Source organism: Kryptolebias marmoratus, linkage group LG13 (assembly GCF_001649575.2).
Source record: "Kryptolebias marmoratus isolate JLee-2015 linkage group LG13, ASM164957v2, whole genome shotgun sequence".
NCBI classification, from domain to species: domain Eukaryota; kingdom Metazoa; phylum Chordata; class Actinopteri; order Cyprinodontiformes; family Rivulidae; genus Kryptolebias; species Kryptolebias marmoratus.
In genome coordinates, this window is record NC_051442.1 from 10531271 (window position 1) to 10544903 (window position 13633).

General features: G+C 40.8%; 1 protein-coding gene and 2 long non-coding RNA genes across 17 annotated transcripts in view; 1 reads left to right on the top strand and 2 right to left on the bottom strand.

The window, feature by feature from the left end:
* The window catches only part of nbeaa (neurobeachin a), a 106505-nt gene that overhangs the window by 71373 nt on the left and 21499 nt on the right, over positions 1-13633 (top strand). For 12 of the 15 annotated variants that reach the window (XM_037979049.1, XM_017418059.3, XM_037979052.1 and 9 more), the window contains 18 exons: positions 269-366; positions 1671-1763; positions 3714-3822; positions 3922-4003; positions 4235-4358; positions 4502-4694; positions 5101-5793; positions 6021-6470; positions 6962-7179; positions 7269-7422; positions 7958-7981; positions 8357-8440; positions 9101-9281; positions 11195-11319; positions 11419-11487; positions 11619-11787; positions 12123-12520; positions 12963-13099. In XM_037979049.1, coding sequence (XP_037834977.1) covers positions 269-366; positions 1671-1763; positions 3714-3822; positions 3922-4003; positions 4235-4358; positions 4502-4694; positions 5101-5793; positions 6021-6470; positions 6962-7179; positions 7269-7422; positions 7958-7981; positions 8357-8440; positions 9101-9281; positions 11195-11319; positions 11419-11487; positions 11619-11787; positions 12123-12520; positions 12963-13099 — 3401 coding nt within the window. The remainder of the gene's footprint in view (positions 1-268; positions 367-1670; positions 1764-3713; positions 3823-3921; positions 4004-4234; positions 4359-4501; positions 4695-5100; positions 5794-6020; positions 6471-6961; positions 7180-7268; positions 7423-7957; positions 7982-8356; positions 8441-9100; positions 9282-11194; positions 11320-11418; positions 11488-11618; positions 11788-12122; positions 12521-12962; positions 13100-13633) is intronic. The other 3 variants (XM_017418060.3, XM_037979050.1, XM_037979054.1) reach the window with 2 other exon arrangements.
* LOC119617603 lies at positions 8247-11294 on the bottom strand. The gene is made up of 2 exons (XR_005233940.1): positions 11163-11294; positions 8247-9213 (listed from the first exon to the last, which is right to left on the bottom strand). It is a non-coding gene; the product is annotated as an uncharacterized LOC119617603 (long non-coding RNA).
* LOC112450563 overlaps positions 12351-13633 on the bottom strand; it is a 10789-nt gene continuing 9506 nt past the window's right edge. Inside the window, exons 2-3 of the long non-coding RNA XR_003039223.2 lie at positions 12936-13123; positions 12351-12476 (exon numbers count right to left, since the gene is read on the bottom strand). This is a non-coding gene — a long non-coding RNA (uncharacterized LOC112450563). The remainder of the gene's footprint in view (positions 12477-12935; positions 13124-13633) is intronic.

Below are 13633 nucleotides of genomic sequence, written 5' to 3' on the forward strand. Positions count from 1 at the left end.
GTCCACTTAAACGAGTGTAAGTGTGAGTCAGCTTCAGTGCTGTGACAGCTTAAAAAAAAAAAAATGGCGCAACAATGGCCCGAACAGAATGTACTCCTCTGTAACAATTATATCTATTCTTGCTCTGAAATGCCACCTGCTCCTCCGCAATCCCCCCTCCGTGTCCACCCCTGCAACTCTCTCTTTGTCCCCTTAGCCCTTCTCTTCATCCCTCCCGCTGGGCTTCTTTCCACCTCATCTGTTCAACTTTGCTTTCTTCGCTCTGCAGGACGAGAATATCCACGATGTGCTCCAGCTGTTGGTGGCTCTAATGTCTGAACACCCGGCATCCATGATCCCTGCTTTTGACCAGAGGAATGGCATAAGGTGATTGCTGCCCACACATTCATGCTCACACTGAAAGGATTTTTTATTTTTTTTGTGCAGCATCAAAACTGTTTAAAAAAAACCCAGCACTTTGCATTAACTTTAGGCTTGTATGTGTTTTATTACAGCAATGGATTGTTGCACATAATAATCAGACTTTCAGTTTAACAGTTTAAAAAATTAGAGCCAAAACTAGACATTTAGTTTAAAAAAAGTCAAAATTTGCTATATTCATAAAGGATTTCTGTTTGTGAATTCACCCATTTTTTGTTATTGACAGCTTTTAGAAAATCTGATGTGATCTAAAAAGATTTTACAACTTTTTCGACTTTCTGGCTTAAATTTAAACCATGTTGTCTTTCCCCAATAGGATCTGTACAATATGAAACTGTTAACCTCTAACATTTTTATTAGCTGCTGCTGAAAGGTGAGGGCAAACGATCATGTTTTTGCCTGTGTAATGTGCCTGTCTGTTAACAAAATATCTCATGAACCATTGGACAGGTTTTAATGAAACTTTCAGGGAATAATCACTGGCTGTACCTCTACAACTGATTATCTTTTAGAGTTAATTCAATTCAAGATGGCTGCCACAGCTGATCAACATTAGCCAACAGAAAAGTGTCTGTAACTCATATTGAGCTAAAATTTGTTGTTTGTAACACATATTCTGAGTGTGACATCTCACGATGTAGCTTGCACATAATATTATTTTCAAGATTTGACCAAAACAGCTCCAACTCTGTCGTTTCTCAACACAAGAGGATCTTTGATTAAAACTTTGGCTCAAAGGGAGTGGGCAATATGCATTTCTTCAAGGAATGCAAATTTTTAACTACATAAAGTGTCTGATTACCCAAAAGCACCTTCAGGTTTCTTTCACAATGTTTTTTTTTTTTTTTTTTCAGCAACAATAACATTAATGTTTTACTATGTTGTATTTTTTTCATTCTGATGCCTATGAGAGCAAAACTGACTTTTTTGTTTATATTTTTTTTCCCAACACATTCAGTTCAGGCAATTCTCTCAATGCATAACTACCCTTGATGTATTTTTTGATTGCCATGGTAACCCTTTTTATTGCTAGAAACTGTGCTGTGTCCTGCTTTTTTGAATGTCTCCTGTGTACACTTCTTTGAAGAAAGAGCTTCAGCTGGCACGCGTGTTGATTACTGTAACTTTAAAAGCAGTTGCTACCCACAAGAATGCTTTAGTGTTTTTTTTGTTTTGTTTTGTTTTGTTTTTTGTTTTATACAAAGCACAAAGAGTTGAGTCGTAATCTCTGCATATTTTTCACGTTGCAGGGTGATCTGCAAGCTCCTGGCCTCTAAAAGTGAAAGTATACGAGTTCAGGCCCTCAAAGTTCTCGGCTACTTCCTGAAGCACCTGGGACACAAGTAAGTCCATCTCTCTGTTTCTGTTTTTGTGCGTTGTCTTCTCTAGCAGCCAGGAATGAGAGCCTCTCTGATACACGTAACATTTTTTATTTCTTTTAACAACACAACCTTGTTTTGTTCCAGTCCTGAAACCAAACAGAAATATTGCATCAGTAAGGGGTGATTTTGAGGCTTTGCATCACGAGTACAAACTGAGGAAGTACAGCATCAGAGTCCTGTGAGCCTAAGAAGAACCATCTGAGTGTGTGTGTGTGTGTGTGTGTGAGAATAAAGTCCTTATCATCATGTCCGGGCGGAATAATCATTGTGACAGCGTGCGCTGCAGGAAAGTGAATGCTGATGAGCAGCAATGAATGCTGGGGGATTTAATCATCCCATGTGACGTACACAACATGAGAGCAGGTTGCCGGGCTGCACCTGAGCCCTGCACCATCAGCACCCCACCTACTTAAAATATGCTCCAACCAAACATCCTGCATGACTCCTAGTTTATACATATATTGCCTTTTCCTGTTACATCAATGTGTTTAACAGGCAATTCTATTTGAAATATTTAAAATGCTTAAGATGTTACACTTAATTATTGACAAGCAAATACCGTGGCTTAATATCTTTCCTGCCTAATGAGGATTAATTGATAATCTTGGCAAATCAAAAGCAATTTTCTGCAATTTCGTTTCTTAAAGTATTACACATAATGGACGGCGGTTTCAAAGAGCCAGATTTTCATTTTTACCTTCAGGCTGTGTTCCGCCGGCAGGTAGTTGCAAAAACACAACATTTGATCCACCTTCTTCAGCTCCGTCCATGAAAATGCCAAAGATAACGCAGTGTGACAGGCATAAAAAAGTGTGTTTGGCATCAACAAGGTGATTCCCAAAGAGCTATTAGCTAAGAACTCGGCTTATCTCGCTGTGGTATGCAGTGTGTCCTGAAAAAGCCTGAGAAAAGCAGGAAAGAAAATCGAGGACGAAAAAGAGTGGCAAGCCAAAGAAAAATATTCTACAGCTGATGAACAGAATCTGAAAGTCAACATGTTAACACCTTGTTGGTGCAAAAATACTGTTTTCTATCTGTCAAACATTGATATTTATTAGCTGGCTCCATGGACGGCAGGTAGATCTGGAATTATAATGTCTGCTTTTGTTTATTTGTTTGTTAGCAAAATAACTTATGAACCACTGCACACGTTTTAATTAAATATTTTAGAAATTAATTTTTGAGTGTACATCTCCAACAAATTAACTCTTGAAGTCAGCCCAATTCAAGATAGCTGCCACAGCTAACTAATCTTAGGTAACACAAAAATGGTTATAGCTCAGTCAATTTTAAAGATATTGAGCTAAAATTTGAAGTGGATCGAGCAACAATTTAATTAAAAACTTTGGCAAGAAAGGTGCTGAGCTATGCGCATACCTTTAAGGAATTAAATTTTTATTATGTATTTGTTCAAACTAAAGAAATGAGAGCAAATTTCTTGTAAAAAGTACCTAAAATACAAGTGAAAACTGTTTCTTTTTAGGTTGTCTATTATGTAAAGGCTCTACACTGGTTCATCCCTTGAGTTAGATGACTTTCTTCAAATTTTATTTCCATGTCAAAGGAAACGATTAAAGAAAAATAAGTTTATCTGGTTGTGTATTGTACTGGACTGAAAGAGTACATGAACAATGACATTCCAAACAAAAACTTTGAAAGATTTTTATAAAACCTGGAGAAATTTTAATCAAAGCAAAAACCTAATTTCTAAGTAAAATGTAAAGCAATGAAGGAAGGCTTAAGATATTTGCACAAAAGTGTATATAGACTATAAAAAGTACCTGTGTGGCTCTAAGGCAAAACGTGCCGTTTGCCAATATAAAGCTGTCATTCAATAAGCAACAACAAGACTGTGTTATAACTGTCACAAAGCTTTTATTGATACGCAGTTTTGTCTTTGTTCGGCTGCAGGAGGAAGGTTGAGATCATGCACACACACAGTCTGTTCACACTGCTGGGAGAACGGCTGATGATGCACACCAACACTGTTTCCATCACCACCTACAACACTCTGTATGAGGTAGGTGCTCGTTGGGCAGCGGCTCCATGCAAATTTGCATGTTTCGTTTCGAGCTGTCAGAATTCGAGTGATTTGTGTTTGAACTTCTGTTTGCCGCAGATTCTGACCGAGCAGGTCTGCACTCAGGTGGTCCACAAACCCCACCCTGAGCCCGACTCCACCGTCAAGATCCAGAATCCCAGTAAGTCCAAAAATACTCCAATGCAGCGTCGCTCCTTCAGTCCCTCCGTGCCTTTGGTCTGCAAATAACACTGTTATTTTAATGCGAGCAAACAAACAACAAAGCCTGAGTTTAAAGCCAACAAATGCTGCTCACATCACTCAGTTTTCTCGCTCACAATGCTTTTTTGTGTTTTCACTTCTCCTATTCTCTTCTCATTCCCCGTGTTGTTTTTTTCTTTTTACCACCCAGTGATTCTAAAGGTTGTGGCCACCCTGTTGAAGAACTCCACCCCTGGTGCTGAGTTAATGGAAGTCAGGAGACTCTTTCTCTCCGACATGATAAAACTCTTCAGTAACAGCCGTGAAAACCGGCGGTAAAAGCGCGCACGCACACACACACGCTTTACCTGCATTTATTCCACCTCATGTCATTGTCTTCTAGCAGTAATTATTATAGCTGAGATGAAGTTCGTGCTACGCAGCAGCTAACGTCGACTGTTTGTGCTTTCCGCGCCAGCTGCTTGTTGCAGTGCTCCGTGTGGCAGGACTGGATGTTCTCCCTGGGATACATCAACCCCAAAAACCCAGAGGAGCAGAAAATAACGGAGATGGTGTACAACATCTTCAGGATCCTTCTCTACCACGCCATCAAATACGAGTGGGGAGGGTGGAGGGTCTGGGTTGACACCTTGTCCATTGCGCACTCCAAGGTAAGAGTCGAATATTCATATATGAGAAACGTCCTTTGGCATTTGTAGTTTTACTTTTTTTATATCTGCACACCTTTTAATAGGAAAAATAATGCACATGTGGCATAAATAGTTGCACAAGCCCAAGAAGGATTCATCACGGATATATTTTTTAGTAAAAGATCACTTCCATTTTCACTGCATATGAATTTCTACCCATTTTTTCATTGTTAAAGTGAGGAGGCATTATGGATGATGGTCTAATAGCTCTTGAAGGCTGCAGTCCCAGTTTTATTCATCCTTTCTTTAGCATGATGATCTATGATCCCCCTTAGGAACTACCTGGTGGTTATTGATGTGAAGGGGAACTATTGTCAGTGCATGCGTTCTGATCACGTTACCAATTATATCCCACCATCTGTCACAGGTGACCTATGAAGCCCATAAGGAATACTTGGCTAAGATGTATGAAGAGTACCAACGTCAAGAGGAGGAAAACATGAAGAAGGGAAAGAAAGGTTCCGTGTCTACAATTTCTGGCCTCTCAGCTGCGCCGGCCCCTGTTGTCAACGGCAACCTGGAGATCGATGACAACTCTCAGACGCAGACTCCTGAGAGTGAAGCCGAGTATAGCGAAGGAGCTGGTGGAGACTCACGCAACCTCCTCGCCGACGGTGCCGTGAAGCGACCGAACGGAGAAGCCCTGACGCCTGGGGAGCAGAGCTCCGGTCCAGGGGTGAGGGTAGAGGTCCACGACCTGCTGGTGGACATTAAGGCTGAAAAAGTAGAGGCTACAGAGGTGAAGCTGGATGACCTGGACCTGTCTCCAGAGGGCATTAGTGGCAGCGTCAGTGGAGGCAGTGGGGGTGGGGTCGGGATGGAAAATGGACCACTTGTAGAAGTGGATTCTCTCTTGGACAGTGCGTACTGCTCCGTGGTTCAGAACCTAAATGGGAATCTGGCTTCAAAAGACGACACGCCGGGTGCAAGAGTTGGAATAGGAACGAGCCTGGGGCTGTCTGGGGTCAGCATGGAGGATGATGGGAACATGGGTCCTCTCATCACATTAGCTGATGAGAAAGACAGCGTTCCAAGCAACAATGGATTCCTGTTCAGCAAGGTAGGAGGAGGGATATTGTTGTCACTGATTAATTAAAACTGTATCTGTGCAGCCCATCCCTCCCCTGCTGACCTAGAATAAACTCACCAATCTGTCTTTGCTGCATCTCTATTATCTATCCTTCTTAGTCTTTCTACTTTCCTCAGATCAAAAATAGACGCATCATTTGTCATTTCTTATTGCCCTAATGTTACTCTGGTTTGCATTACCTCATTCATCTTCCACAGGTTGATGAGAAACTGCTTCCAGCTCTGGCAGCCACAGACCCCCTCGTACTGCCCAGTCCAAACCAGTCGGCTTCGTCGAGCACCGTCCCCTCTCACTCCACCACCAGCGCCAGCGATGACCTCAGCCTGCTGGCCCACATGACCAGCTGTGGCTCCGATTTAACGCAGACCCAGAGCCACACATCCGGGGAGCTTCCAGAGGACGGGCCCTTCAAGATCCAGAGCCCTCTCGCTGACATCAGCTCCATTGCTGAGGCTGAGAGTCAGACCCAGCACCAAGGAGCGCCAAGACCAGATTTCCCAGAGGGAGTGGTCACATCTGGGGCAGAGGGGGAGTCTGTGGGACTTAAGACTGGAGGAGACACAGCCAGCACTACCTCTGATACAGAGAGGTCAGATGATGGGAAGGATAAGGACACGAAGAAGATTCAAACTACTGCAACAACACAGGTTTGTTTGTGTGTTTTTGAACTCATCAGGGACACTAGAACAAAGGTGCTTTATACTTAAGGTCCACAATATGTCCATATAAGAAAAAACTGTTTTAATAATTATTTGAAATAAATAAAATGAAATATTCGCAAAAAAATGTAATGTTCTTTGATATTTCCTTCTGATGTCCTTCAGCTGTTTGGAGCTAAGTGGGTTAGCCATCAGTTTCAGTCCAGTTCTCCTGACCTGCACAGTGTGATTAACTGATTGTGTGATCTGCATGGATAACTCTTCCCCGACCTGATTTGTTTCAGCTAAAAAGCTAAAAGTCTGATCGTAGGCAAGCTTTTTTACTTATTCAATGAAAGCACATAACGTGTTTAGCTTTGATCAACAAGTGAAAGGGAAATTTAATTCTGTAACAGTTTCCATGATTAGATTCATATTAGACCAGTCAAACGTGCTTCGAAAGCCCTCTGGCCAACTAACCGAGTACCTCACCTTTGCAGGCCCTTCATGGTCGAACTGCGGCGCAGCTGGAGCGGGACCTGCGGGTCGATCTGGGTTTCAGAGGCATGCCCATGACCGAGGAGCAACGGCGTCAGTTCAGTCCCGGCCCGCGCACGACTATGTTCCGCATCCCAGAATTCAAGTGGTCCCCGATGCACCAGCGGCTGCTCACTGACCTGCTCTTCGCTCTGGAGACAGACGTGCACGTGTGGAGGAGGTGAGTTGGACTGAGCGAGGCTTTTTTTTTTTTTTGGTACAAATCACGTCATCGAGTTAAGCTTCTGTTTTTGTTTTGTTGTTTTTCAGCCACTCCACCAAGTCAGTAATGGATTTTGTGAACAGCAATGAGAACATCATCTTCGTCCACAACACAATCCATCTCATTTCTCAGATGGTGGACAACATCATCATCGCCTGTGGAGGCATCCTGCCTCTGCTGTCTGCCGCCACCTCCCCCTCCGTAAGTGGCTCTCCTCTGCCCCTCTGTGGTTGGAGGGAGAACTGCAGCTCATTCATTCAACGCAGGAAAAGAAAATGCTAAACTCAGTCTTCTCCATGCTCACAACGGCATTGATCTATCTTGATTTATTAAGATAAATAAGCATTTTTATTTGTTAGATAATGATAACTTATGAATCAAGAATCTAAATAAAACATGACAACTTTTAATGTTTTTCATATATCATGTAGGCTTTTGTTTACTTTGGAAATGAATGTAAACATTTGTGAACTAATTAAACTTTCAAGATAATATATATATTTTATTTTTATTAACTCCTCCATAAATTTAACTATCAATCTAACCCAGTGTTTTGCTCTTTAATTTTAACGTTTTTTTATCTTTTAAATGAACAATTGGTTTAATTTGATAATTTTCTAACTGTTTATTTGATCACCTCTTCATTTAAATCTTTCTTTTCCTCTCTGTGTTCCCTGTATTTTGTGTACTTTCTTGTCTTTCTTTGTCTCTGTTTTTGTCTGTTTTGCATGTGCAGAGTTCTAAGAGTAGTGCCAACACTGTAAGTTGCAGTTTCTTGCTCACTCTTCTGCTTACGCTTTGTTTTGATTTTTGTTCCCATTTGTGACTAATGATAACCCTTGCGTGCCTGACATCCATAGTGTTTGATTTAGTTGTGCTACTTTGCTGCTAAAGCTTGTATTGTTTTCTTATTTTATTTCAATTTTTTTTTATCTTTTTGTGGCTCAACATTGTTAGAATATTATATGAAAAACTGGGACCAGAAGGGCCTAAAATGTACAAAAGTTTATCAGTAATGAGGGAAAAAGAGGAGCAAAAGGATCATTTATTTTGAAAAAAAAAAAGAGCTTAAGAGTTTTCTAAAAAGTCAGGGCTTCCATCTGCTAAGAATGTCTCGTTTGTATCGACACTAAAGAAGGCAGGAGGAGCCGGACCCCAGAGGGGTTCAAAAGGAGAGGAGGTGACCCCTGTTCCTGGGGGAGGAGGTGCAGGGGGAGAGGTGCGTACAGAACTTGAGACTCTCATCATCATCAGAAGAACTAAGAGCACCTGCGTTTTTTATTGCTCACCCTGTGTGTCTGTTATTCCCCAACTGTCTGTGGTCACTTCCTCTATTTGGCTCTCCACAGCCCCGAACATCCTGCTCACTACAGCAGCGAAACAACAAAAATCCTTTGCAGTGTCACCCTATTGTTTAACGCAGGATCCAGTGTATTTTGCAACTGAGTGAAACTTTGTTTAGATGTCACATAACGCAGTGTCTTCGTGACAAGCTTTACCTGTATACTCCAGCACTGCTAATAGGCCTCACTGCTCCTGTCACAGTCTCATTGTTGCCATTACCAGTATGCCATCCGGCTGCACTCCTGTGTTGTACAGAGCGCCTCATACTGTCAGATTTCATCATTTAAGTATGTTCTCAGCATGAAACTGAAGGTTGCTCTTCCTGTTTGTTGGTGCAAAAAAAATCCACGACTGATGCCCAAGGTACTGGGCTTTTTCCCCAAAGAGGAATCGTTTTAAATTAATGAAAAATATCACCTTATTTCATTGTCTCTCCTCAACCCACAAAAAGAGCATCCATTTCTCTGTGTCTACGTCCTGATTTTGTCCCAGAATAACTGTCGAGCATGTGTCTACCTTGCTTCTCCCTCCCCAGACGGAGTTGGAAAACATCGAGGCGACGCAGGGCATGTCTTCGGAGACGGCGGTCACTTTTTTGTCCCGTCTCATGGCCATGGTGGATGTTCTGGTGTTTGCCAGCTCCCTCAACTTCAGTGAGATTGAAGCGGAGAAGAACATGTCGTCAGGAGGGCTGATGAGACAATGCCTTCGTCTCGGTGTGTGCTACTAATCTGTTTTTCACTGATAAGAATTTTACCTTTCAGCTTATAACAGTAACAGTATTGTCAGTGACATCTGTTAATTTATCTGTCAACTACTGTGTCGTCTTAAAATAACCTCTGAATCACTTTGAACCGCCCTGTTGCTGAAAAGTGCTACATAAATAAATTTGACTTGACTTGAATAAATGTAAATTCCAATTTCCAAAAAACAAGCAAACAAAAAGTATTAAGTAGTTTTCAGTTTGGATCCAGGAGGAAGCAGTTAATTATTTAATTTCACAACCTGAAAACTGTGACCTTAACGTTTTTGATAAATAAATTACTTTAATTCATGAACTAAGTCAGAGTCACTTCCTGGTTACATCTTAAACATAGAGAACAGAGAAAACTACCCAGAACTGTGATAAATTAACATTTTTTCATGCTGAAGACAAACAGAACGATGGTTAATTTCAAGATATGATGTATTTTCGTAAAAATTATTATATTTTTGTCTTTTGTGTCTTTTAATCAATGACTGTAACTATAAAACTGTTTTCCATATTTGCACCTACTTATAATATTCAGAGACCTTTAAAGATCCAGATGAAAATCAACATCATCTAGAAGTTTGTAATAGGATTACATACATTAATATATAAGAACATTTTATAATTTTTAAGAATGATAATTGCAATAAGGCTTTTTTTATACTTATCCTGCCAATTTTTATCAAATCAGAATTTTCTTTTTTCTCAATTTTAACTTTAATTTTATTTTACCCTGAAAATCTGTTGTTATATTAAATGCTGCATGGTTTCAAAAGCAACATTTTCTGCCCATACTTTTACAATATGTGCTTAGAAAATAACTTCAGAATATCATCACAACCAAATTACCACTGTTTGTCATGTCTGTGGGTGCATGTTAGTTTCTCTGTCTGTGTTAGCAAACTATCTTATGAACCCCTGAATGAAATGTAACATAATTCTCTTTTAGAGTCAACCTAATTCAAGATGGCTGCTACAGCTCTGTAAATGCAAAAACGGCTCTAATTCAGTCCACTTTACAAATATTGAGCTAAAATCTGGTGTGGTAGCAGCTGAGAGTCATCTCCATCACATATTTTCAGCACTAACAGATAATACAATTTTTGGATTAAATCTTTGGCATCCAATGTGACGGGTGATATGTAGTCCTTCAAGGAATGCTACATTTTCACTTTCTCATGTTTTTACGTTAAACCAAACAACTAGAAGTTCACTAAATGAGTTCTCCAACCTCGGATCAATTCTGTACTTTGAGGTGATAAAGTTGAAACATTTCACAGCTTCTATGTATTTAAATGTTTTGTGTAAAAACTAAAAGCACTTCAAACCTTTTTTCTTCCTTCGTCAAACTAGATCATTTAAAACTTTAAGGATAACTGTATTTGTACATGTCCTTTACTGAAAGGATTAGTTAGCAACATTTGCACTTAGTTCCTGCATTTGTTTTCTCACATATTTTATCATGGAAAATTTAAAGTGTTAGGCTGATCAAAGTGAAAACAATTAAACATTATTTTTGTAAAGAAGCATGAAAAACGGTTGTTCTTTTACTTTCTAGTCACTAAATTTCATAAAATTATGTAATTTTTGCATAATTCTGCTGACCAACAAACCAGCACAAAGCGTTAATCTCCATCTTTCAGCCAAATCTTAATCTCAATACTTATATCTGTGATTTACTCGTTATTACATTTATCTCTTCTTGTCTTCAGCCATAAACAATGAATGTACACACATATAACCAAGATTTACTCCCTACAGTACATCAGTAAGAAAAAAAACAAAGCACAGACTCCTGTTTTAGGATTCCCAGGCAGAAAACCCTTAGCCCTTATATGATACTTACGTGTTTTCTCTCCATGTCTCTGTTGCCGTCAGTGTGCTGCGTAGCAGTCAGGAACTGCCTGGAGTGCAGGCAGAGACAGAGAGATCGAAGTTGCAAGTCTTCTTTAACCAGCAGCAAATCCCAGGACAGCCTCCACAGTGCCTCCACCACCAGCAAGGTACTAAACACACAAACCAAATGCAAACCCTGCAACGCCTGAAACGTCACACAGAAACATGAACACGTGTGAACACTGCTGTCTGCACTCTATCCTCAGCAGGATCCAGACAGACTCCTACAGGACGTGGACATCAATCGTCTTCGAGCTGTGGTTTTCAGAGACGTGGTTAGCATCCGTCTTTATGTATTCTTACTTAAAACTGAATTTGTTTGGTTATAAATAAACAAGGAATAAAAAAAAAAAAAAACTGTATTTTTACAAATGATTTATGTGAATTTTTTGTTATTTTGCTGCAGGACGACAGTAAGCAGGCTCAGTTTTTGGCGCTGGCGGTTGTTTATTTTATCTCGGTTCTCATGGTGTCCAAGTACCGAGACATTTTGGAGCCCCAGAGAGAGATCGGCAGGTCTACCAGCCTGTCGGGGAGAAGCATCCGCCATGAGATTAACTCTCCAACCAGTACAGGTGATTCTTGTTGTTGTGGGTTTTTTTTTTCTCCTTTTGCTGCATTATTGAGTATGTTGGAGGGATAACTTTAAAGCTCTTAGCACTGACTCATCATTGTAACATTGGAGGAATGAATAGAGACTCCAACAAACAATAATTCATCTGTCAAGAATATGAAAAGGGAAAAAAAAGAGAAAAGAAGGAAAAGTATCACTGAAGACAGAGAACAGACATGCGGAAAGCTTTTGTATAGTCATTTTTACACTGATTTTATACTGTTTTTATATATATATAAATAGATATACTTCCCCGCCCCCCCAATTTTATCCTTTATTTCTTCCTTATCACATCAGAGCATCCATCCACAGCCTTCTCTGATCGGGACAAACAGACCCCCACCCCCGTGGATGACTCTCCCCTGGCCGGCCTCCCCCACACAGACTCGGGCATCGGGGAGGAGGGACACGTGGCCGGATCCCTGAACGGCTCCGAGGTGGGTCTGGGACTCGGTTTGGGCCTGGTGGGGCGAGAGACAGACAGAGACCGGGACAGAGACAATGGAGGAGGGGGAGGATCAGGCAGTGGAGGAGGAAGCACAGATCTGTTGTGCAGTCTGTCATCAGACGTTCAGAGGTCGCAGGAGAGCCTTCTGGATTCCCCGCACAACCCCAGGTCCACGCCGAACTCGAGCCAAGCCCCGCCCTCTTCTATCTCCAGCATCAGTCAAACAAACAAAGGCATCAATGTTAAGGTGGGTGGATGAAATCCTCAGTCAGATCTTGCAGATATGTGTAAAAATATTAAAAACATGCATCCTATGTATTTAATACGATTTAATATGTATGCATTTTTATTTTCAGAGATGCTAATTGTGGGAAAATGTGATATAAATACTGTTTGGGCTGGTCAAATCACTTGTAAAGTTTTAGCGTTGTATCTCTAGATGAAACATAAACAAAGCTTTTTATTCCATATTCCTCTTAAAGTTAATCTACATTTGATTAAAATGTTTACTCTCCTCTCAATGACATACAGTACTTTCAGTTTTCACTGCTTAAAAAAAGTGTTTATCTTGGGGTTTTTTTCAATAAAAAGGCTTTGCAGTAAAATAAACGCTGAAATCTTCGATTAAACTGAATTTTCTTGTGTCGTAGTTTTCACTTCACCAGATGGTTGCTTTCTCTGAAATGCAGGAGATCCTGAAGAGCTTGGTGGCCGCTCCCATTGATGGAGCCGAGCTGGGCCAGGAGTCTGGACCGACCCCCTACCACCCCGACCCGGCCCTGAAGACGCATCCCATGCTGCCCATGCAGTTCCACTCCTTTGACAGGTTAGCCTCCTTTCACTGTTTGACCTACAAAAACAGACAGAGAAACATGAAGATTTACCAGAGCATCAGTCGTTGCAGCTGATACTGAAACAGAGACACGTCCTTAATCTGGTATTTTAAATCAGCTTCTTCATTCAAAAAAAAAAAACACATATAAGAAAAGTTTTAAAATGTAAAGCCAAGAACTGTGAATTCTATTTAGAAGAAACATGTCCAGTTTTAAAATTCTTTGTCAGATCGAGGTATTGTTGCTAAATGATAATCACGAGTCCTAAAATGGGGGGTAAAATCTGCTAAGAGGTTTTCATTTTTGCCTTTAGTCAGTACCACACTCTCTGTTCCTTAAGTGATGAGGTGCTATAACCAGGGGTGGAAATTAGCACCCGCCACCAGCCAAATGCGGGTAAATATTTAAAGTGGCGGGTGAATTTGATCAACACACACGCCACTGTGGCGGGTTGGCAATTTGAACAGAAAAGGTGTTATTTGTCCTCCTGACATATAGGGGGCAGCAATGTGCTCGAGTTGCTGCTG